Genomic DNA, 25,066 nt, shown 5'->3' on the forward strand with positions numbered 1-25,066 from the left:
AAGTAAGAATAATTTTTAGTTAACTGCTAATTTCAACATATGTATAATTTGTGTCAATTATTTTATATAGAATTTTTCTTATGTTACTTCACGAAAACCAAACTCTTTAAATCATACATTAGTGTGGGTACTGAATGCACACTGTTCCTGTCATGGTTTGTGAAACCGCAGTTATTCTTTGCAAGGTTTCCAGGAAATGGACCAAACTGGACTTCTGAGTTAGTTTATGATGTCGCTGACAATACATATGACGAAAGATCCTGACAAGTAGAGTTGTCCGATTTCGAGCGATTCCCTTCATTAAAAGAAAAAGGGTTTCGAGAAAATTTTTCTTCGTTATATTTTGGGCTTTAAATTAGGATTCATACAAATATTCATTTAAATCTGAGGGAAAACATTCAACCAATACAGGCCTAGTTATATGGGTCCTCAACTGGTCAGCAGAAATTAGTGCTGAGCAAATTGATATATCGATCAAAAATCAACCCAGACCCAGTCACAGGTGGTCCACATGAACCAGTCACAGGCGGTCCACATGAACCAGTCACAGGCTGGACATACTAACCAGCCACAGGCGGTCCACTTGAACCAGTCACAGGCGGTCCACGTGAACTAGTCACAGGCGGTCCACATGAACCAGCCACACGCAGTCCACATAAACCAGTCACAGGCTGGACATACGAACCAGCTACAGTTATTTAAGTTAAATAAAGACTGCTACTGATGTCAACAACATGAGTCAACAAACTAAGTCATCAGGAGCATCCAATCAAAGCCAGTTTTGATGACGTCACACTCAGCTCTGCAATTACAGGACTGTTTATTTTAATTAAACGAATGCGCCTGCGTGTGAGCGCTGTGGTTGCTCGCACTTAACTGTGAATTGAAAGAGGCAGGATCAGTGAGAGTGACTCGGATTCGCCTTTCCATCGACAATGTTGATCAACACTGGATGGTATGATCAAGTCAAATGGTCCCTTGAACTGGAGTAAAGTCCTGAAGGCAGTCCATATTAAGGGAGTGCAATCGCACAGGCGCTCCTACTGCGGTCCTTGTTGGTGTCCAAGGAGCGTAAAAAACTGCGCTCCTTGAAAATTGAAGAGGAATTTACTAGGACAAACATTTGAAATGAGCACCCAAAATCTTGGACCGTGTGATTTGCTGGTAATAAACTTTTGAAGGTTTTTCCCACTAGGCTTATAAATTAAAAGTATGTACGATTGATTTGTTTGAGTGCATGATCTTGTCACAGTCCAATCAGCCGTGTGTACATACAGTGCATGTACATGTACAGTGCACAGCCAAACAGTACTGTAATGTACATGTATGTGCAAAAGACGGTCTGCAGATTGGAGTGTTTGTGATCTTATGCAAGTTTCTATTGGTAGATAGCAGTTTTCCCGAACCACAACAGCCAATCATTCTTGACCTTAAGCGGATGCTCCGATCGTAACTAATGGTGTGCCATGAGCTTTCGGTCCACATGAAAAACATTACACAATAAGCAGAGTGCGAATACAGAGACCTGACACAGGGAAATTCACTAAATGTGTAGTATAGTGATCATATGCAAATATTTTCATGCACGTGCTTGAGCAGTGCAAGTCAGTATGAATTAACTTTGCCAATTTTTCTTTGACTGGGCCTAGCTACAAACTGTACAAAACCATGACAATATCGTCCAAGTGAAATGTCCAAAAAAGTACCTTCCTGCTATGGCAAATTTAAAACTTTCGCTATGAAAATACCAAAGTTGATGGCTGGAGAATGGTAACCAAAACCTGGTGTAAAGTTTGCCGAAAAATTTATTGACAAAATCAATCATGACAGAGAGATTTGGGGTCAAGCTTTGAAGGACTTACAACTGTATGTCAATGGCTCCATCTTCGTGATGAAACATACAGCAACTTGACTCTGAAGACCAGAGGTACACTACCTTAAGATTTTGTTTAAAATCTTCTCTTATTTTTCAAACAGTAACGTTCAAAAATGCAGTCAGATTGTCATGAAAAGTCACAAAATCCAACCAAGGACAGGTAAAACAGTGTCCATTTCTTCCCAAACATTGTGGTTTCTATCATTTGTAATAGGGCTACAGGCCTAATTTTACACAACAGTTGAAAGCATAGCTATGTTCATTGCCTATTGTTGTGATGCAAACTTGCATGAAACTTTGGCGGTATTTTTGTTTACTTCAATTTATGCCTAAATTGCATTGATTTTTTTTTTCAATATTGACCCAAGACGTAATGAATAATACTTCCGTTTTCCAGCACTTTGTTTTGATACGCCAAGAGTTTTGTTTATTTACTACAAGTTCCACTGATGTGCCATAGTTGTGAGGTGGTTTTTTCCATGTTTCATTTTTGGGTGTTTTTGTTACATTGCATCATGACTGTATTCTCTTGGATAATTTTAGCCTTTTTGTTCAAACGGACTTGTTGAGACCTGCTTTGCTTGTGGTTGGTCAAGTCCATCTCAGTTCTGGTATTTATAATACATTTAACCACTTCGCGCCAGGGGCATTTACGAATGTTGATGATGCTGGGACGGGATTATTTTCTTTCTTTTTTTTCTGTTTTAAAAATTCTTTAAAAATTCATTTTTTCATTTACTGGACACTTACACCCACAGGAAGGACTGTCTGGTTTCTACTCTAATGTGACTGACAATATCTATTAACGCTGGAGAATTTCAGCCAGGCCTGCTGCCTGGTAAAAAGAGCCCAGATTGTGCAATGTTAGGTAATTTTCTTTTGTTCACGAAACTGGCACAGTGCACTGCTGACCTCTTTTCAATAGGGACCAGATTAGCGCGTAGAAATACTGTGTGGCCCATCGCTGCAGTGGCGGAGCGCTTTTGTCCCCGTTGGTAATCCGCTCGCACTAAATCCAAAAAACTGTGGTATGTTTCAAAACAAGGCTGGATTATCTCCACTATTGAGAGTGAAAAAATGTTGGTAATGCCCACCAGCCTAGTCTTTTGTTACGAGTACGGTCTTTTGTTAGAAGGCCCAGTTCCCTTTGTCTGATTTCGGAAACCCCGACAACGCGTATAAAGAATGCATGTCCGGTACCGGCGGCAAGTGGTTAAATGTGATGTGCTTTATTTTTATACGTATGCTATGATTACCATGACCCTAACAAATTTTAAACCTTCAGAAATACTGAATTTTTTAATAAAAAAATGCATACTTTAAACTTGGGTGACTGAAATGGGCAATTTCTTATGGATCAGTTACTTTAAAGATTTGTTTTGCAAGTCACCCATGAAGGTCATTGTTTAAATTTGTTTTTATGTTTTTTACCCATGAAATCTTTCGGGAAGCACATGTACATACTCAATTCTTTTTTACTTCAGTATAATAGATTTATCTACAGTACGTTGCATTTGAAAGTTAACGCTGCAAAAAGGAACGGGAAAAAAGCAAAAGGAATTCGCATTCGCATTTGACCAACACTTCCCCCCCCCGCGAATTTGTAGCAAATCGGACGTGAAAGGGGCGAATGACGTGCGAAAACAGTGCGAAAATTGTGTGAATCTTTTGTGAATGCGGCGTAAAACATTTGCAAAAACATTGGGAAAAAATAACAGTGTGCAAAAACAGTGTCAAAATTTCCAAAAATCATGCGAAACTTGCAAAAATGAGAAGCATTGTGCAGCGAAAATGCTCAACACTTGCCACACACGCATGACTATTATGCAGTGAAGAGTCCATTACGCAGGCTGCGCTGCGCTGCGCTTGGGGCTGGTCAGGGCCAACTCACCACATGGAGTGTGCTGTTGTAGTCTAGTAGCGATTTCCTCGGCCAAGCCATCCGGTCCATCCAGCGCGATCGCGGGGATGTGCTCACCACGGCGAGCCACGCCCGCCTGGTGCAGTTGTTTTCTTGGATTACCATAAATAAACACTCGTCAATGTCGGAGAATAAATGTTTAAAAAGTTTTCTGGATGTTGAGTGATTAAACGGGAGTCCCCAAATCATGCAGTCACAAAGCACATGAAATGTATGTATTACAGCAAACTTAACCCGCTCTGCTGTGGCGACATGGGTTATTTGCCCACTTTTTATTTATTTTTGTGGTGTAGTTTGGCACTCAAAAAATCAACAATGAAAAACTATATGTAGTATTTTGTTACCGAAAGGTTTCTTTCGATCGACAAATAAAATGAATTGCTTAAATTGTACATGTATCTTCATGTAGCAAATCTCGTCTTTTTGCCGATTGTGTTCGGTGTGACATATCGGGTCTGTTTTTACATGCGTTCACATGCTTATTGTGTGGTCACATGCTTACTGGAAAAAGTCAGCAATTGGACTGTCCATGAATGGGCATGCAGTAGCAGTCAGGATGTCGCGGTAAGTGTAGATGCAGTTTGTGCTTCGCGATGCGGTGCGGCATGCACGAGGCCCTGTGGCAGTTTTTGTAGAGATTTGGAAAGTTTTTTTGATCGGCATCTTGAAAACGTCGAGATAATCGGACAAAAGGCATTTATTCCGAAATCATGGTACATACATTTGCCAATACATGTAAACATAATTTACATACATGACAACATGTGGATACATGTTCAAGTACATGTGCACAAATGCGGTGCACATGTTGAGCATCCATCCAAGTGGGTTAATAATTTTTAAACGCTTATAACGTATAATATAAGACATGTTAGAGAGCGCTATAACGGCAGTTTACTGTAATTCAGCTGTTCGGTGTTCAGTGCTTGTCTCCAACCTCAACCATAGCCAGCTTTGATTTCTCCTGTCACATTGTATTTTGCTCAAAACCGAGAAACATACTGCGTTGAAATTTTAATGCTGTCTTCCTCAAGTAATCTGAATATTCCTGAGAATTGAAGAACTTTTCTCTCAGACTGATTTTCCTCCACTTTCCATATTCAGAGATGCGCATGTTTGAAACCACAGAGAACAAAAACTTCCTGATGTCTACATGTACATGCACCAATACTACTAAATGAAGAAAGCTTGCAAAATTATTTCCCCACTACCACAGAAAATCTGTGAAAATCTTTTCCCACTTGTGAGAAAAAGTGCAAAAATCTTTTCTCACTTGTGGGAAAATCTGTGAAAATCTTTTCCCACTTGTGGGAAAATCTGTGAAAATCATTTCCTACTTGTGGGAAAATCTATTAAATATTTTCCAACTTGTGTGAAAAAGTGTGAAAATACTTTCCCACTTTTGGCACACTTTTTCACAATTTGTGAAGTGAAAAGGAATTCCCTGGGAAGAGAAAAAATGTGAAAAAATTTTCCCATTTTGGAGTTAACTTTCAATCGCAATGTATTGTACCTTGTAACAATAACTGCCTACATGTCGTCCGCATTCAATCGATTTCTGATTTTGCTTGTATAAAAACAAAACAAATTAAAAACCATTTCTTTTAATGTAAGTTTTTTCCTTCTTTCAGGCACATACATCCCTTTGGAGTATCACAAACATCTTGGAGATGATGATGAAGCATTTGGTTCAGCTTCAGGGTTACATGCTAAATGTACCCAGCCAAGCATTGCCGTTTTGATGCACATTCATGTTGAAGAAGGTTACAGAAAGCTGCTGAGAACTGCTTACAACATGGCTGTTGACGGACTGCCACTGTCAACATTCAAGACTGTGGTGAGGGTGCAAAAAGTAAACAGAGTCAAATTACTTCAGGGAGCGCAGAGTTGCAACAAAGCCAGGGAGTTTGTCCACAAAATTGCAAATGTGATCTGAGCCAAGCTGTCGTCTGTTTTATGCTCATCCTGCATTTTCTGTTCTCAGTGAATTACAGACTAGAAAAACCTCAAGTGAGAAAGAGCTGGCGATGGTCAGGGTTGTCACTAATGGCCCTTGTGTCTTCTATGTTGCTGCACTGGAGAATGTAGACAGTTATGGCGACAGGACAACAGAAGATCTGCTCTAGTCCATCGACAATGCTCTGGAGAACAAGCTGAAAATGCCCCATGACAAGTATACCAAGGGACTGGTCTCAGCTACTTCAGATGGAGCATCAGTGAATACAGGCATTAACAATGGCTTACTAGTCAGACTACTGAAAGTAGAACGTCCATGGCTTGTTTCAATTCACTGCATGTCTCAATGATTGGAACTACAGTAAACTCTGGCAAAGTCAGCACTCTCGGTACTCAAGAAATTATGATGACTTTCGCGACTGCCAACTTGTGCTGCAAGTCATCATTTTGCTGACTTACACTAAACGTGTATTGCCTATGTACTTGATTTACCCTGGTTTATTTCTACCTTTGATTCCACCAAATTCGTTCTTGATTATTATCCAGCAAATTCAATAATTGATCATGTGCCCCTAAAGACTAAGCAGGGACGGCAAGCCACTTGCATGTCACATCACGACTCAACAGTGCAGTACGTACATGTACGTGACACAGTTACGGTACACAAAACATACACTCATCCACGCATCGGTTAAGTTCGTTCAATATAATCTGGATACCAAACCCGAAGATTCTGACTTCCTGACGAATCATTATCAAGGGTCGTCAGGGAATCTTTGGGCAGGGAACCAGGCTACTTTCAATAAGGCGACCCCCAAAATGGATAGAGCACATGCCAGGCATGCAATTCTTCAACTTGTAAGAAAGAAGAAAATATTCTTGCATACAAAATTGCGTGCGCGCAGCGCGTAGCCAATTCGGCGTGGGGTGAGGGCCCGCCTTAGGGCCCCAGAGAATTTTAAATTTTCCATTCTCTGTGGTGCATTTTATGCAGTTTTTGGCACCAGTTGAAGTGAAATTTGAGTGAAAGATAGAAAGCTTTTTATGGCATCATACTTTACATTAAAAATACACAAAATGCTTCTTAATTGTGATTCTTTTTAAACTTTTTATTATGAGAGGTACGTTCTGTGAAATAAACCTGTGACATAAAATTGATATTCCCACCTGTCTAATGGATCTTTCTTTTGGATGTTTTCACCCTTTCCATGTGATTTAATCTGGCTCTCTCGGCGACCTTCACTGCAACCGCTGCTCTTTTTTGGACGTTGGGGTCGAATATTGAAGTTGGTGCTGTGCAGTGGCTCTTTGATCTGCAAGATGTCTATGGGATTCTGCTCTTGCTTTCCTCATATTGGCAACAGAGATTTGTTCACTGATTCATGAAGAAAGTCACTCTTCAAAATCTGTACAAGAGATAGTTTGTGGCTTGCTAGAATAGAGTATTTGATTGTTTGCACTGCACTGAATGTTTCCACTTGCAACCTTGAAGACTTTGCTTGCATGACATTGATCATCACACTGAAGGAGCTTTCCACCTGTGGGCCACTAAAGGTACTCATTGACAACAGTTTTTTTCAAAGTTTGCGACTGGCCGCGGAAGCGGTAGTGTATCCACATAATGACGTATTAATTAACGTCAAGAAAAAATGCGGCACTGGACTATTGGCTTGTCTTCGACAGAGGGCGCTTGCACGTACGGTGCCGAGTCTGTGTCCTGCACTTTTTAAAAAAGTGCATTTTACGTACACACAAAACAAGGGGCCAGACGAGGTTTTAGTGCTCATTAATCAGGTCGGGGACCAAACCACAATCTAGTGACGACACCAGACTATGCATACGCCACTCTTTTGTACAACGATGACGTAAATTGTTAACTATTTGGACATCAATCTCTTTTATCTCTACTCCCTCTCATTTGGTATCCTTTAAAGTGGATCCAGGAGATTTTTCGGTCGAATCTTGCACTGGATGTGTCAAATTCGGTAGGCAGGCGAGTCCAACTCTGCCGATGAAAACGTTTACGCGAAAAAAATGAAGCTTTGCCAAAGTTTATTTTAGGCATGAAAATGTTGCCATTAAAAATCTCCTTCGATTCACCATGGCACATTTTATGTTTATCGTGGCAATTTTTAAAAATAGCGATCGGAAACAATTTTGCCATAAACTCCAACGGGAAACAGCAACGGCGGCCATGTTGGCTGTCAGCATTTCAAATCTCATTATTTTCCCAAAATCGCACAGGAATATTACATCATTATCACGTGACCTGATAAAAATGACATCATTGCCGCTTGAACTAGCAACATGAGCAGAAACTAGGGACGTTGCTAGATTGTGGTTTGGTCCCCAACCTGTTAATGTGTACCGAAAAGTGGAACTCTGCTACAATGGCGCGGCCAGCGCCGTGGCGCGAACAGAAACAAGCCCAAAATGCAGATATTATTTTTCTGCGGACGGATTTTTAAAAACCATGGAAATCTGCGTATCCGCAGAAAAGTTGCATGCCTGGCATGTGTGTAGCACTAGAGGGGTTACTGGTATTGATGTACTCATGCTGGCTGCCCATGGGACTTGTCACTTGACACGTCTTGGCAACCACGGCGAAAGAAACTGATACCGCGAAGCATGATTTTTTTCTAATGACAACTTACATGAAGGAATTTTGTGGTATTGTGGAAAAGGGACCGAGAAAACATGCTGACTTATACGAAATGACGACCTATAAACGTCGACTTAGAAATGAAGTTTTCAATGTGAATGCATTACAGATGATCTGGACTTTTGCCAAACGGCCGACTTGGACGATATCACAGGTTACGCGATGCCAACTTAGTCAGGGTTTACTGTACCAGTAAAAGACACCCTGATGAAGAAAGTGCCCTTCAAGTAAGTGAGTGAAATGATGTCAACCCTGTACTACCTCATGAAACAGTCAGGTAAATTCAAGAGACACTTCAAAGTTACATCCAGAGCACTACAGGTGTACAGATTCTCAAAGGTACACGGAACACATTTTGTGGGCCACCAGAGAAAGGGTGTGAGGATTCTCCTGCATAATTGGTACCTCTTGCCCATGCAATTGAGTACTCCATTGTATGCAATAAGCAAAAACTTGAATGCCAACCTGCATGGTCTCTTGAAGAAACCCTGAAGTTTGCAGTTTCTTGCCGTATCCTGCCTGATGTATGAGCTTCTGGACATTGTCTCAGCTGTATCTCTGAGGTTTGAAAGGAGTGACATTCAAACCTTTGAAGTGTTGCCTGTCATTGATGTAGCAAAGGTGAGATTGCAAGACCTACTCTAGGGTGAAGACCTTGTCAAGAAAGCAGGCTATAGCATCCAATTCATTTTCACGTGATCTTCCACGAGAGAGACATACATGTATGAGGAAATCAGCTGAGAAGAGGGAGAGTCTCTGTGGAATTGGATGGTATGTCCCTAATGCATGCACCACCTCGCAAGGCATTAACATCATGCACATCTGATGAGAGTCACACATCGCACAAGCTGAAACAAAAAGTTGATCCAGCTCTTATGGAAGGACTTGATCAGTGCTTCAGTAAGAGTTTGTTCCAAAACATGTTTTTGGATGAACCTAGCAAACTGGAGAAGTGATGCACCATAGCGTGAGACTGAACCACTTCAAGCTTCAACAATAAAAAGCTAAAGCTAGAGCAGCAGACACTGAGGATACTCCACATACAAGTCTATGAAGGAGTGGAAGCTGGGGAATTTGGGGAGAAGTTCAGTAAGCATAGGAGATGTGAGTTCCAAAACTTACGCCTGCTCGTAGAACTGATAATGGCAATTGGTGTCAGAAACAGTAGTGTGGCCTGTGGCTTCAGCATACTCACAGCCATGTTTTCAGATAGAAGGCTGTCGTCGTCGAGTCATTCAACAATGGAGGACCTTTTGCTTATCAAAGGCAATGATAAAACATGGTCAGACAGTGAACGAGAGGAGATCATCAAGGTAGCATTGTAACAGTTTATGTCAACTAAGAGCACAAGCTTCAAGTGGTCCAACAGGAATCCACTCCACAGAAAAGGAAACTGCATAGCATGTGCAGTGGGGCCAACAGTGACAATACATAGGACACCGACAGCAGCAAACCAGACACTGACTGGGTCTCAAGTACCGGCACAACTCCAAGTGACTCCGAAAGCCAGTCTGGAGCTGCAAACATCAGCGATATTGAGCCTCATGATGATGGTGGCCCCTGTTGATCAATGGAGCAGAGTGATGAAAGTATGGACAAGGACTGGGAGGACACTGATTCTGACTCAAGTTAACTGAGGTTGGTTTATTTAATATAGTTTGTTTTTATTGAAGAGAGTTGCTTTACTTACTACTTGTTGATGTTGTCTTACTACTTACCTTAATAGTCCTTAACGGTTCTCAATCCTCCAGTTGTTGGGGCATTTTCAAACGATTAAAGTTTATTTTGACAACATAGTCATTATTTTAAATACGATTTTTTAATATGCACAGAATTTTTGTGAAACAAAAATGGTGGCATGATTTAAGTTTCATGGACACTGGTTCTGAGGTTTGTAGAATTCTCACAGAACAGTTAAAATTTTACACAAATCTAGTCTCCACTGCCCAAAGAATCTACTGTACATGTATTGAAGGCAACCACAAAAGGACCATTAAAGTTAACGTAACAATCATTTACCTTGTTTTTGCACTTCTACTTTACTGGTATATGTTTATTTTGAGGAGAGCAATTTATAGCTATCCTGGATTTTTTTTAAATGCAGGACTGAGATGGCCATGGTGATTTGCTGAGAATGACATCTAACATACATGTACTTTACCTGTTTCTCCTCTGTTCTGGTGCTTTAATTAAAACCCCTATTATGACCGAAAAGGTCAGGAAACTCTGGGGAAACGAGAGCCGCATTAACATCAAATCACTAGATTTGTGTGTCGTCCTGACAGTGGAACTAAACTCCCCACAAAATTTTTTTTATACATGCAAAGAGAAGCTGCTGCATTAGTCATGATACAAGTAACAATGACCAATTCCCTGTTAGTAACCATTTTACGTCAAAGCAATGTGATTGATCTTTGCTACGCCGCACATGCAATAACCAATGAGGTTTGATACCCAGACACAAAAGTATTTTACAGTGTGTGTACAAAGGAATTTTTGGCTTTTTACAAGGGCCCCTACGGACTATATGCTTATACTATGTCAGTCAGATTACAAATGATGAAAAAATGGACTAAAGCTTCTTTAATTATGGCTAATTATTGTTTTTTCAAATTGCCTCCCTGAAATTCAAATGTTTTAATTACGACAAATGGCGGCGCTGTTCGTGACACAGGTTTCAGAACCCACAAATAGTTAGGCACAATTTCGTCCATCTGGACCCCCAGTATAGCGCATACAACTTCCTTCACAGCGTGGCATGGAAAATATCCGTACACGGGTCATGTGTGTATGTACGTACAGGTCTGTGCCTACATGTACGTACGGGTCTGCGCCTATGTACATACGCACATGTACATAAGTGCGATGCATACAGTACATGGTATGTGGATCGAGAATGCAATATCTGCATAATACACACAATATGCAGGAGAGAGTAACGCACGCGGACGTCCCGATTGTTAAGCATTGACATTTGTGTTCAGACATGGAGAATGACAACAATTCGGGAAGTCAATATTCCAAAGAGTCGGATGACAAAACATCATTTTTGTCTGCTCAATCTTTGGATGACGGTCACTCAACCAACAGTTTTGATACATACTTGTGCCATCTTTGCTTGTGTTGCCACAACCTCCAGCAACGTACCTGGTATAGTAGCAAACTTTAGGTGATTTCCAAATTTCGCTCTAACTACACTGGTATACATACACACAGTGCTAGCGCCAATGTGGATTCTCAAACGTACGTCACAATTATGCAAATTTTCTATGCTAATAAGATTTCCTCTTTTGGGGCGGGGCCGTTTTGCAAAAACTATTTAAAATTTTTTTCTCAAACTTAATAATTAAGGCGATAACTTTTACTGAAAGGAAAACTTTTTTAAACATATTATCTTCCATTCAAACTAATGAAAAACACATTTCATGGGCCCTTCAATGTGATATGCATTCACTAAGTCAGAAAGTAAAGACTTAAGCAAATACTCCCTAGTTTCCCTTTGCATTTTCAAAATTTTTCATGAAAGTCTTTCTGAACCACTTTTTCCAATTTACTTTTATGCTGACAATCATGGAAGTCGGACAAGAAATCAGCTCCAGAGATGTTTTCTGGTTTTCTCCCATTTGTGAGAAAGGAGAGTGGGCTTTAAAAAACAAGCTTATTGACACAATTAACAGTGTTTCCACCTTTCTTGAAATGAAACAACTCTTCATGTACATGTAGGGCAATTTGAGTTTTTGAAAGAAAACGTTTACACTTCACCAACTCCTTATTCGCTGGTGGAAATTAGAAATTCTGAAATTCAGTAACAAAAATTGTGCATACAATGTGGCCCACAATTTGTTACTCATTGAAGACTAAAGCATTTTGTACGTTAACATGTCTTGTCATTGAAAGTGGACTCAAAAAGCTTCACAAAAACAATGGATGCTTTCAATGACATCCCCATGATAATGAAAAAAATAAAAACTTTCCTTCAAGCTCATTTACAATACAAAATTGTGAGCAAGAGCTCTGTTTATTGATTTAGTATTTATTGAAAGAATCTAGCAAACTTTCTGGCATCCAAATTTCATTTCAGAAGTGCATTCTACTACAATTTCCCATGTTGGTATTTATATTTTTAGCAGTGATCAATGACTTGAGAGTGTGTATTAACCAGTATAGGGCAAGCGGTTCTCATTCATTCATGAGGGAGTTCATTGTAGGACAAGAGAATAGCCATAAGCATGCCAAATTTCTTAGAGAACACTGGGCTCCAGGTTGTCTGAGGCTGTTTACATCCCTGGAGTCAATGACCTCCATTGCTCCAGCCCTCTCTTATCTTTTACTGAAGCCTGATGCATGGACTGTTTGTGGCTCTGAGGAAATTGCATACTATGTCATCACAAGCCAATCAGCTACAGTGTGAAAAATCTCTCTTAAAAATACAATTTCCACCGGCTTGTTAAATAAGGACACACATTCAGATTTATTTCTGAAGACAACATACCTATTGTAATACCTTAAAAGTCTTCATTGGGTTACTAGATGATTCAAGAGTAGCTTTTGGTTTTTTTTCGGTTTCATAGAATTTCTAGTGGCGTGCATGTACAGGTACACGTACACTACGCAGAGCTGCCAACCTCACTTGACCAAAAAACCTGTGATTTTACCTAAAAAAATCCTATTTTCTAAAAAAAATTCCCATTCTTCACTGTTCTGTAATTCCCTACACAGTACCTCAAGGATTGCGATTTTTATTTTGTATTAATTTACGATGTACAGTCTGGGCCCCAGACTGATTTTACATAGTTTACATACGGCACACAGAAGAACTGCACAAATGAGGCAACGGACAATAGAGGGCCTTATGGATGGACACCGCATCATGTGTGTAGCATGCGTTTGCATGGCATTTCCGATATCACCAACAACTGATGTTAGGTCCCTCCAAAAAGTCTCCGGTTTCTGGTCACCGCGCGGGTCGCCGTAGAGCTGCGCGTCGGCAAAATATATTATTTATTTTTCATTAAACAATTTCCAAAAGCCGCCAAACTTACTTGATCGGCAGGAATTCTGCTACTTCGTAATTGTAACGTGTTTTTGATGGGTGGGATTGAGTAATATGTACAGTAAAGGAATTCCCCTAGGCCTCCGCACATTTCAGTTGGGCACTCTTATCAGATGACGTCATTCGTGTATCTTTACACGAAGGCCATGAGATCTAACCATGGATGCTGCCAAACATTTGGTGTAATTTCTGGCCGTAGCCAATTGATTCGGACCCGGGCCCGCATTCGTCTGTGAACCAGAAAAACGAAGTGGTCTTATGTCCTGCGTGAGTATACATATTGAAAAAGCTTTAGAGCAACGAACTGTGAGGGGCCAGTCTATTTCAGTGTCGGCGAGGCAGTGTCAATTTTCAAGCCAAACAATAGGTAAAAGTCTAAAATAATTACAAAGGTTTTTTTGTATACTGTATTTTATTGAGAAAAATCGTCGTGCCGTATTGTCACAATACGATAAAATCATACTGGTTGGCAGCTCTGACTATGTCATCACAATCCAATAACTACAAGGTGAAAAATCTTTATTAAAATACAATATCCACTGACTTGTTAATGAGGACAGTCATTACCTACTGGGAACCAGGTACCTGATTCCCATAATGGGCGGGTACCTGGGTGCCCATAGTTATTATTAAAATATAACAAAACACATTAGTCAAGTAGTTTCTACCAAGTTCCCACCCACTCTACATGTACTGCCAAGCTGTCAGATCGAACGCTACACTGACATGGTTGCTGGTGCATGTTAAGGACCTAAGCTTTAACAGGATTACTTTGCAACTGAAACATTTTATTTCCCTGTTTTTAAGTGTGAACAAAGAAATAAAATCTTGAAAGCCTGAACCTTGGGGGAATAGATTAAAAGTCATGCTATCCCAATTTCAAGCTTACCAAAGTGTCCAGGTCATGGATTCATGGTACCAGGCCTTCACATGACATACATAATTGAAACCAACTCGCTCTGCGGTGATATGTTTTTGTAGTATTTTTCCCATCTCTTTGTAAATTCTAATAGTTTTGCTCATGAATTATCACCTTTTTTTTTTTATTTTTTGTCATTGTTACCAAAAGTATCTTTTCTACTGATATACAAGCAATAAACCACTTAAACGTACCTTTGTGGGCTAAACTTTCATGTTATTTGATCTATCATCAAATAACAGTGCAGCACATAGTTGGGGCATGTTTTCTCTTGAACTTTCCTAGTATGTGCAGTCATAAGATGTTTCCTTCCAATGCAGCATGCATACAAGTAACCCAGGTGTGAAAATACCAAAGTGCTCTTATCAAAGCCAGTCAGCCAGCCTATGATAAGTTACACGTGCAGCGTGTCGTGACCGGTACTTTTCACTGATTCATGTGTGATCTAAATTGTTCTAAACTGACTAAAAACATATTTTACTCAGATTTTTGGGCAAGTAGGCAAAGGAAAAGGGTGCTTGTTTCTGATACATTGTGTAAACATTAACAGGGGCAGTTGCGGGTAATGAAATCAACAAAATGGAACCAGGTACCCAAAATCAGCGGCAGGGTTGCAGGTACCTAGGTAGTTGGCACAGCCCTAACAATTTCCTGGCCGCATCCACCTTTACACTGAGATTACTGTTTCACTTTTACGTCTAGTGTGAACAGCACGGAAACACTTCCCTCTCAGATACTTTCCCCAGGTCCAGGCAAACTTCTGCCCTTTGACCAGACTAATTTTCCTGAGATGCTAAGTTACCAGTTCGTGAAAAAAGTGCAGGTCTGTGGAGTACGAATATAAATGGGTACATTGAATCGCACAGTGCCCATCTGCCTGCACACGCCATACCAAGCCTGTCAATATTGCGTATAATATGCCATGATTGGATTTTCCAAAATCTATATTTTCCAGTGCAGATCCGAACTTCCGTATTCTTGTTCAATTTATATGGAAAATCAATACTAGTTGACGGCTCTGTATATGCCTGAGTTTGGTTCAAAGTTGATTTGAAAACCCATTAACCCTGTGACCCCAAAAATTTAACAATAGCATTAAGGCCTGAAAATACAGCAAGTAATGCAAGCACTTAGAGAACACTGGCAAGTGTCTGAAAATTATTTGAACAGCATTAAATACAGACAATTTTTCTTCCTGCTACTGAAACTAATTGGTAGGATCAGTAAAGACACAGTTACATGTACATAAATATAGCTCAACGTTTTCTAATAGCACAAAACCGTGAAAATGGCTTAAGAAGCCATCTCTCTCAATACCCTTTTATATAAGGTGCTTCCTATTGTAGCATCAGCCTCACTCAGTAGGGACAGAAATGGGAAATTTCAAAGTGGATATTTTCATCTCAATTGAGTCATTCTTACCAGTCATATAATTCAGAATCATTTGGCACCAAAATGAACAAAATCAGTCAAGGGGTTGCAGAGATACACTCATTTGTATTTTGTGAAAACCCCCTTTTGGTTCAATTTCTTTGTAGCAGTTTTGGTTAATTGTGACACCAGAGAGTCTTGTTTCTTCAGTTAAACAATGATGTTAGCATTTCGAGTTGCTTATAACTCCTCAACTTTGTATTGCATTTCCTCTCTTCTTTCAAATCTTCAATCAAAAAATTGATATCAAGTTTGTCCTAAAAGTCGTGAAACTACCACTCCGGATAGATCTCTGATGCATGCTGTGGCAAATCTCGGTTGATTTGTGTATCAGCGGTGCCCTCTTTAGACTATTGTTGGTACAATGCCACCCTGCACGTACGTGCGGTTTTCTTCTGCCCCCAATCATGTGGAGTCGCAAAACCAGTGTCTATTCAATACCGTTGACAACTAGTGGCTTTCCCTTCTAATCCTTGGGCAAATAATGGCCACTTGTCACTTTCCAACATAAAAAACAGTGACTGTTTTATCATATTGATGTTCGGAAATTACAAACGGCAACTGAATAGTGTTCGGTAGGCTCTGTGCACAAATTATTGGGAGCCAAGGACGATGTTCGGTACAGCCTAATGTTCGGTATAGCGACATTCCACTGTACAGTACATGTGTCTGTTTGCTGAATGGAAGTGCATGGTATGAAGTTTTGGAAAGTCAAAAAGTGCAAGTTTAATTAATAGAATGAACCAGTTTTACAATGAAGAACTGGGGGGAAGTATTCTAAATTAACTACTGCCCCAGTCGACACACAATTATGAACAAAGTAAGAAAATATCAACAATTTGCAGCTCAAGAAAGCTTCTTAGCACAAGGTCTACCCCCCAAAAAAATGATGTAAGCTCTACTGCTTCCAACATGAAAACAATGTCTATAATTTCTCAAATTTTGAAATAAAAGGGAAAAAACAGTGCAAAGGTTGCACTTCAAGGATGAAAATGAACCCCAACCCAACCAAATCAATTTGTAAAGTATGAAGTAGATAAGTACATGTAGCTGACCAGTTGCCAAAAAATTTCCCAAACCATACTTTGTATTTGAATGTACAATGTTTCAGTTACATGTAGGATTGAGAGGAACAAAGTCAGATTAGCCATCAAATATAATAATGCTCGTTATTATTTCTCTTTAAAAAACAAAAAGTAAAAAAACGGAACTTAGTGATAATCATGAACTCATGACAAAATAAACAAAATCACAACAGTCCATATCTGCCCATGTACAACAGGTGTGAGGCTAACCACAGCGGTGGCCATTCAGCAAAATCATGGTACACTTCATCACTCAGTGGTCATATGTGCTCACACTCATGATCTAAACCTCAATCTCTCTTTGGTGTTTCTGACCCAGATTTTTCAAAAATGATTTCTAGTTTCTTGTAGAGTACCAGAAGCCTCCAAAAGGCCACTTCGTTTTTGTACACAAAAACGATCCACGCACACAACGCATGCGCAGTAGCCCATTTCAGCCCATTTGTACAAGTATAAAAAAGATCAGTAAATATCACATACTATGTGGAAATAAAAGGTTAGTAAGATGACAAACTTACAGGCAGACTGGGTGGTCTGTTAGCAACACTCACTTCATCAGAAGTTGATCCAGATTTGTTGTTGCTGGGTGTGGTCTGCTGTCCCCCTCTACTGTACGATGATGTTGGCTGTTGAGACTGCTGGTAACCTGATGACGATGGAGGTTGATGCTGCAATAACACAAATCATTCAGATTAATGTCTTTAACTGGGAAAAGTCTACACAAATAAAACCAAAAAAGTACCAGCCACTCAACTGCAAGTTTGTAAGCCACCAGGTAATTTAACTTGGTTGTTCTGTTCGTGGAGCATGTTAACTCTCTGATTTTAGCTAAACTTAACATGAGAAACTGCATAGCCAGATTATAATTCTCAGAGATGCCACAGGGTCTGCTAAAAAAAATTGAAACTGTCTTAATTGTTGCAAATAACATAGAAGCGCACAACCTACATGTAGCGTTGTGGACACACATAATGATCAAAGTTCTCTTTTCTTGCAGCCATGTCCGGTTCCACTTTCTTTTCACCACTGATTTGATATTCTTTCTAAAATTTTACAATTTTCCATGTTTTCACAAAATCCAGGGGTGTGAGTGGCCACTTAAGATTAAAACTGAAAACAGCTGGCAAAAAGCTGAAATGTAAAAAGCTCCAAAACTTTTGTTCGGATCAAATGTACAAAAAAGCTCAAATTCAGAGTCAACATCTACACACAAAAAAGCAGAAATCACCTAAAAAGGGGAATTCTCACACCCTTGAAATAAGTAAGATGATGCATGAGATGTTTTTTTTTAATCGAAACCATGACATGATGACATTGTAGACATTGATTCACAGCTCATCCTGCAAAAACACACGTGCACAACCATGATGTTCATGTAGTTGATTCCCCGCTTGTTATGTACAATATTCCTATTCATACAATCACGGCAATTGGGAACCACTGACTGACATGAAAGTCTTGAATTCAACGCTGTGTAATAAATGTGCTCATCACGCTGACCACCTGCATGCGGGGTGCAAAGCAGCAAGCACAAATCAACTCACACAAGATGCATGTTCAGACAGTGAACTGCGCTGTACATTACTTGCTTTGCGTGGCTCTGTTAAAACTCTGGTTGTTTCAACGATCATAAAGGCATGCAGTTGCAGGCAGCACGTGCTGCATTCCATGCAAGCTCGGCAGCCTTGTTTAAGGGACAGAACTACACATGAATACCATGCATGAAGTGCGCCACCGTCATTGAACTTGAGACACACTCCAGGTGAAAGTACAGTACGTTGCATTTGAAAGATAACGCTGCGAAAAGGAATGGGAAAAAAGAGAAAGGAATTCGCATTCGCATTTTGACCACACAACTTTTCCCCACTGCGAATTCGCAGCGAATCGGATGCGAAAGAGTTGAACGACGAGCGAAAACAGTGCGAAAATCGTGCGAAAACGGTGCGAATCTTTTGTGAACACGGCGTGAGACATTTGCGAAAACACTGAGAAAAAAAAAGTGTGCGAAAACAGTGTCAAAATTTTGCAAAAGCGGTGTGAAAGGTACCAAAATCATGCACAAACTTGCGAACACAAGAAGCATTGTGCAGCGAAAATGCTCAACACTGGCCACATGCGCACGACTATTACGCAGTGAAGAGTCCATTACGCAGGCTGCACTGCGCTTGGGGCCGGCCGGGGCCAACTCACCACGTGGAATGTGCTGTTGTAGTCTAGTAGCGATTTCCCCGACCGAGACGTCCGGTCCATGCAACGCGATCGCGGGGATGTGCTCACTACGGCGGCCCGCGCTTGCGTGGTGCAGTTGTTTTCTTGGATTACCATAGATAAACACTCGTCAATGTCAGAGAATAAATCTTTAAAAAGTTGTCTGGATGGTGAGTGATTATTATAAACGGGAGTCCCCAAGTTATGAAATCACAAACCACACAAAATGTGTGTATTACAATAAACTTAACTTGCTCTGCTGTGGCGACATGGGTTATTTGCCCACTTTGTATTTATTTTCGTGGTGTAGTTTGGCAAACAAAAAATCAACAATGAAATACTACAAGCAGTATTTTGTTACCGAAAGGTTTCTTTCTGTGGTCACATGGTTATTGGAAAAAGTCAGTGATTGGATTATCATGAATGTGCATCCAGTAGCAGTCAGGATGTCGCGGTAGGTGTAGATGCAGTGTGTGCTTCCCTATGCGGAGCGCGATGCGGCATGCACGAGGTCCCGTGGCGGTTTTTGAAGAGATTTGGTAATTTTTTTTAGATCCGCGTCACGAAAACGTCGAGATAACCGGATACAAGGCATTTATTCCGAAATCACGGTACATACATTTGCCAATACATGTAAACGTAATTTACATACATGACAACATGTGGATACATGTTCATGTGCACATATGCAGTGCACATGTTGAGCATCCATCCAAGTGGGTTAATTTAATTTGTAAACGCTTATATCTTATAATATAAGACACGTTAGAGAGCGCTATAACGGCAATCTACTGTAATTCAGCTGTTCGGTGTTCAGTGCTTGTCTCCAACCTCAACCATAGCCAGCTTTGATTTCGCCTGTCGCATTGTTTTTTGCTCAAAACCGAGAAACATACTGCATTGAAATATTAATGCTGTCTTCCTCAAGTAATCTGAATATTCCTGAGAATTGAAGAACGTTTCTCTCAGACTGATTTTCCTCCACTTTCCATATTCAGAGATGCGCATGTTTGAAACCACAGAGAACAAAAACTTGCTGATGTCTACATGTATATGCACAAATACTACTAAACAAAGAAAGCTTGCAAAATTATTTCCCCACGACCAGATAAAATCTTTTCCCACTTACAAGAAAAAGTGCAAAAATCTTTTCTCACTTTGGGGAAAATCTGTGAAAATCTTTTCCCACTTGGGGGAAAATTTGTGAAAATTTTTCCCATTTGTGGGAAAAAGCGTGAAAATCTTTTCCCACTGGGGGGGAAAATCTGTGAAAATATTTTCCCACCTGTGTGAAAAGGTGTGAAAATATTTTCCCACTTTTGACACACTCTTTCACAATTTGTGAAATGAAAAGGATTGTATCAAAGTGTTCCTGAACTTGATTACAAAATAATCAAATAACTTATACATGTACATCACCAGATGTGTAAAGTAGTAGCAGTACAATTACACATGCCAGCGATGCAATTATCTGTACCAGGGACCAGCATCTGAATCACCCATAATCAAACTCTGTTCACAAACCCATTAGTTTACCTCTTAAAATTGCCAAACCATTAGTGTTTTTTCAGATTCACTAATGGATTAAGTACAAATGCTAATGAGCTAATACACAAATGTGACATTCTTCTTGTAACACTGGGCAATAAATCTCAAGTAAAGGTCAATTCTGAGTTAAATTACATTACTTAGTGTCTACATTCTACATAGATCTACATTTAGTTGAGTGGCCAACATGTCCAAAGCAATAAAGCCACACACTGCACTTGTTTTGTGTACCGTAATTTTTGGAATATAAGCCATGGCTTATACTTTGATTCTCACACTGCAAAATGCTGCTGCAGCTTATACACTGGGCAGCTTCTAGGGCAAACTTAAAAGGATAAAATCAGTCACAATAGCCATGGCCGGGCCACGTGTACCTCGTGCAGGTGGCACAGTTATGTTTTTGTTGGTTGCCATTTACATCTGAAAACTCGAACCTTGGAGAATAGATAAAAACTTAAGTTGCTCAGATTTCAAGTTTTTTACGGAATGTCCCATGTCATGGAGTCACAAAACACACTATTGAAACAACATATTGAATTGTTGATAGCTCATTAACCCTAACTCCCTCGGGTGTGTGCAAAATCATATTAAAATTGGAGGAAACAGGAATGTTAGGGCTGGAGAACAGTGTTGCAACTGGCCTATGCCGAAAATAATCTGAAAATAACTGACTATGCTAAAGACAGTCATTTCTGTGCTGCGTGTAGTCATGGAGCAAGATCCAAGGTAGTGCTGAAGAAGATAAGTGAATATCATATCAGACGACTTAAAAAGGCATAACAGGAAGCCTTTTCTTTTGGACTGTAAAACACAAAATACAAACACGTGTTTGAAACTTCTGAATATTGCATACGTTCTATGCAAGAATGTATACTGTGTTAGTTAAAACGCTAAAAGTTAAAACGGGCACCACTCGGGGTGGGTCGTAAAATTAAAACTCACCGAGCGCCCAGACACTGTTGTAATATGGCAGTTTTAACCCAAAGCAGTTTATCTCCTTTTCTTGAGGTCATGAAGAACTTCCGCTCATTTACATAAAGCCCATGCAAGTTTGTTTTCATGCACAAATTATGCATGTGGTTGGGCTCTCTGTGCTTAAAGCAGGTTAAGACTGGTTGCCGTTATACTTACTGCATAACACGTAAAACACACTGTTTGTCAGCAGGGTACCATGCAACAAAACACTTGTGTTGTGTTTCCAACACGGCGCTCTCTCAGGAGACTCTTGTTCATATTATCATTGCTATGTAACAAATGATCATTACCCAGAAAACACTCATCAGCAGCATGAAAAACAAAATGGCGATTAATGAAAACTTGGCTGGAAATGCGTCGGCACGCACACACGGTTACATACAACTCATTGTTTACAAGCACGCCAGAAGTGTCTTACGTTACTCCAGGTCACCGCGCTGGCTAAAACTTGATGCGTTTTAGCTAAAACCATCTAGACACCATACTAAATTTTAAAACCGTTTCAGTTTAGTGCTAAACCATCCCCCTGAGGTGTTTTTAAGTCACCGTTTTTACTTGGAGATAAACCGATTCGGTGCAACTAGACATCATTTTAGCACACAAGTTGCACTGATCGGGTGTAATTACCGTTTTAAGCAAATTTAAAATGGTGTCTGAACGTAGCCTTAGCTGTGCAGAGTGATCTGCAAAGATGTTTTGCAAGAACTGTGTTGCATTAGGTGTCTTGATTATTACAGACATCCCAACATTGGCTGGTACACATCAAAGAGCGTGTTGCCACGGACGTGGTGTGGGCAACATGCAATGCACTGTTCAGGCAAGTTGAGTAAGTTGTATTTCGGTACATGTACAAGATTACATGTACATGTACATTCCGGTAAAACATAGCCATGTCAAAATTGCGACGATCTTGCCTGGTGTCATGCAAAATGTACACTCACAAGTCCCAGGCAAAATTCACTAATGTTAATGTCACAGCCACATGTAAACCAGTCTTCGAGTTTCATGGCTTCCGGTCGTCAAAGCTCTGCTGCGCCACACATGCAATAACCATTGAGGTTTGGTACCCAGACACAAGGGTATTGCATTAGCCTGTTCGATATTCAGTTCTTTTCATATCATGATATCATGATAAAATCTGAAAAAAGTATCCGGTATTATCGTGATGACGTCATTTTCCATTCAGTGACTTTGTGGTTTGAGGTTTTCAATGGAGCATTTGTGTGGCCTAAATGCACTAATGCAAGGCTCAACACGCGGTGCATTGATTTCCCTATTTGCACGTACAGTACATCGTTTGGAGCTTATTGCGACAATTTTCGGCATATCGATTTGCACGATATCCCGATACGTGTTTTTACGAATGATACAACATCCAATATCACCATCATATCAAAATGTTGTGAAACATCGTCATATCAAACAGGCTTAGTATTGCACAGTATATTTGTGCACATATTTTCCCTTGTGGAAACATGCCCTGCTAAATATAAAGCACGCTTTAATACACTCAAGTTTTACATGTACGCTGTCCTAGTGCATGTATGTAACAATGTAAAAAATCATTGTATACCACACAGCTGTTTACTTTTAACCACTTTTTATAAGCTTTGGTGAAGAGGAAAACAACAAATCAAAAGTAAATTTGCTGACTGCTATTCTTGGCCACAAAAAATGGACACTTTTATTTCAAGACAAGACCTTGTCAACATGGTCAACAACAACTACTATACATGTAGCTTCATTTTTTTCATTTTATCGGTGCGTTCGATGTATCAATTTCAATGTTAAAATGGTATTGTTCATATCGATATCAAAGAAAAATCGATGTATTGGATATTATTGATATATCGACGGACCTTCGAATTGATTCCTCCAAATCGGAAAGTAAACAGAGAATCCAAAAAATGCAGCATGGTCGGTTTTCTCCAGAATGTTCCGCTGAACGCCCCTGGGTGAGAGGAATCACGTAATTAATGTCCTGTAGTAACCTACAGGCATTTGTTGAGACAAACATGCTTATTTCTCTGAGGTCAATTTTTGGTTTGAAGTCATGTCCAAAACAGTGATGACATTTATGGAGTTTTTGTGTCATTGTGTACATGTAGCAACTCATTGCGAATAATGTATGCATATAGCTAATGCATGTACATGTACTTGCCATTGTCAGCCATTGCAGCCATTGTCATGCTCCGCATGCCCCCACTTGTGCATGTTGTCTTTTTACCGGTAGCATACTGGTACATGTTAAATTCAAGCCAGAGTTTATTATTAACTATACTTCATGTTCCATAGTGTACAGTCATTTTCGTCATGGATCATACTTGAAATTGCATGGGGCTTATTGCACTGTATTGCATTATACTTATAACTTTATTTCCACGTTTGGGGTTTTCACATGTACACCAATAGTTGCCTCTGCCAACTGGTGAGCTGCTACCCACAGTTGCTGTTTCAGTACAGGTTTTACCTCCACTGAGGATAAGAGACTGTGCTGCAGTATATCGTTTCAACAGAATTTCATTTTGAATAACCTTGTATGTGATGGGGTCACAGGCATCAGGTACATGTACAAATTACATATTCTATTTCAATTCTGTATAGATTTATTGGATAAGGGTAAAGACAGCGAAGTAAAATTTGAGTGATATTTAGTACCAACAGTTCTGGGACAGGTCAGCCAAAAAAGTAGACTTTTCCACTGCAGTGTTTCATGCATGTTGGCTGGCACAAATGTAGCCTTCAAATGACCATAACAACAAGTCTGTACATATGATTGAATTCAAACTTCAACTTTGTAATAAGGAGGTCTTTACATGCATGCCAAGTTTTGAAAATTGACTGAAAATGCTTGGGGGGAAAACTGATGACCCCACAACTCTGTCCAGAATTTTTTAACCAAGAAACTGTCCCCTTAACCCCAGAAAGGCTTACCTACCCACAAACGTGCAATACGGGCGATTCTTAGGATCACCAGGAGTAATCTACACAAAATTTGAAGTTAATACAAAACAGTATTTTTCAAGTCATTTACTAGACAAGAATTCCATTGTTTCAGCCACTGTGACCTTGATCTTTGTTTTTTTCAGACCAAAATTCAATAGGTTTCTTTGGATGCTCAATACTAATCCACACACCAGATTTGAAGTTCATACACAAAGTATTTCTCAAGTTATTGCGCTGACAAGAATATTCCTGACACACGCATACATGTACATCCATGTACTTTTTTCACACATGTAGTGTGAACATTCCTTTATTCTCCTGTGGTTAAGAGAACTCAAGCTAAATGCTCCTTTTTCTCCCACTAGGATAACTCCTTTGAGCTGGCTTGTTCCTCTTCACTTTGCCTGTTCCCCTTCATTTTGCCACAGATAACCTTGAACCCAAAATGCCTCTAAGGCTGTTTTCAGAGGGGAAAACATTGTGTGG

General features: G+C 39.9%; 1 protein-coding gene across 8 annotated transcripts in view; it reads right to left on the minus strand.

Annotated features, from left to right (window-relative positions):
• Positions 1 to 25,066, minus strand: part of LOC110974873 (AT-rich interactive domain-containing protein 1A-like) — a 117,697-nt gene that overhangs the window by 65,168 nt on the left and 27,463 nt on the right. For 6 of the 8 annotated variants that reach the window (XM_087146644.1, XM_022226795.2, XM_087146640.1 and 3 more), the window contains one exon: positions 17,422 to 17,571. In XM_087146644.1, the coding sequence (XP_087002770.1) occupies positions 17,422 to 17,571 (150 nt within the window). The remainder of the gene's footprint in view (positions 1 to 17,421; positions 17,572 to 25,066) is intronic. The other 2 variants (XM_087146645.1, XM_087146641.1) reach the window with 1 other exon arrangement.

This window comes from Acanthaster planci, linkage group LG15 (assembly GCF_054643075.1).
Source record: "Acanthaster planci isolate LZ-2023a linkage group LG15, COTS_SCS, whole genome shotgun sequence".
Lineage (NCBI taxonomy): Eukaryota > Metazoa > Echinodermata > Asteroidea > Valvatida > Acanthasteridae > Acanthaster > Acanthaster planci.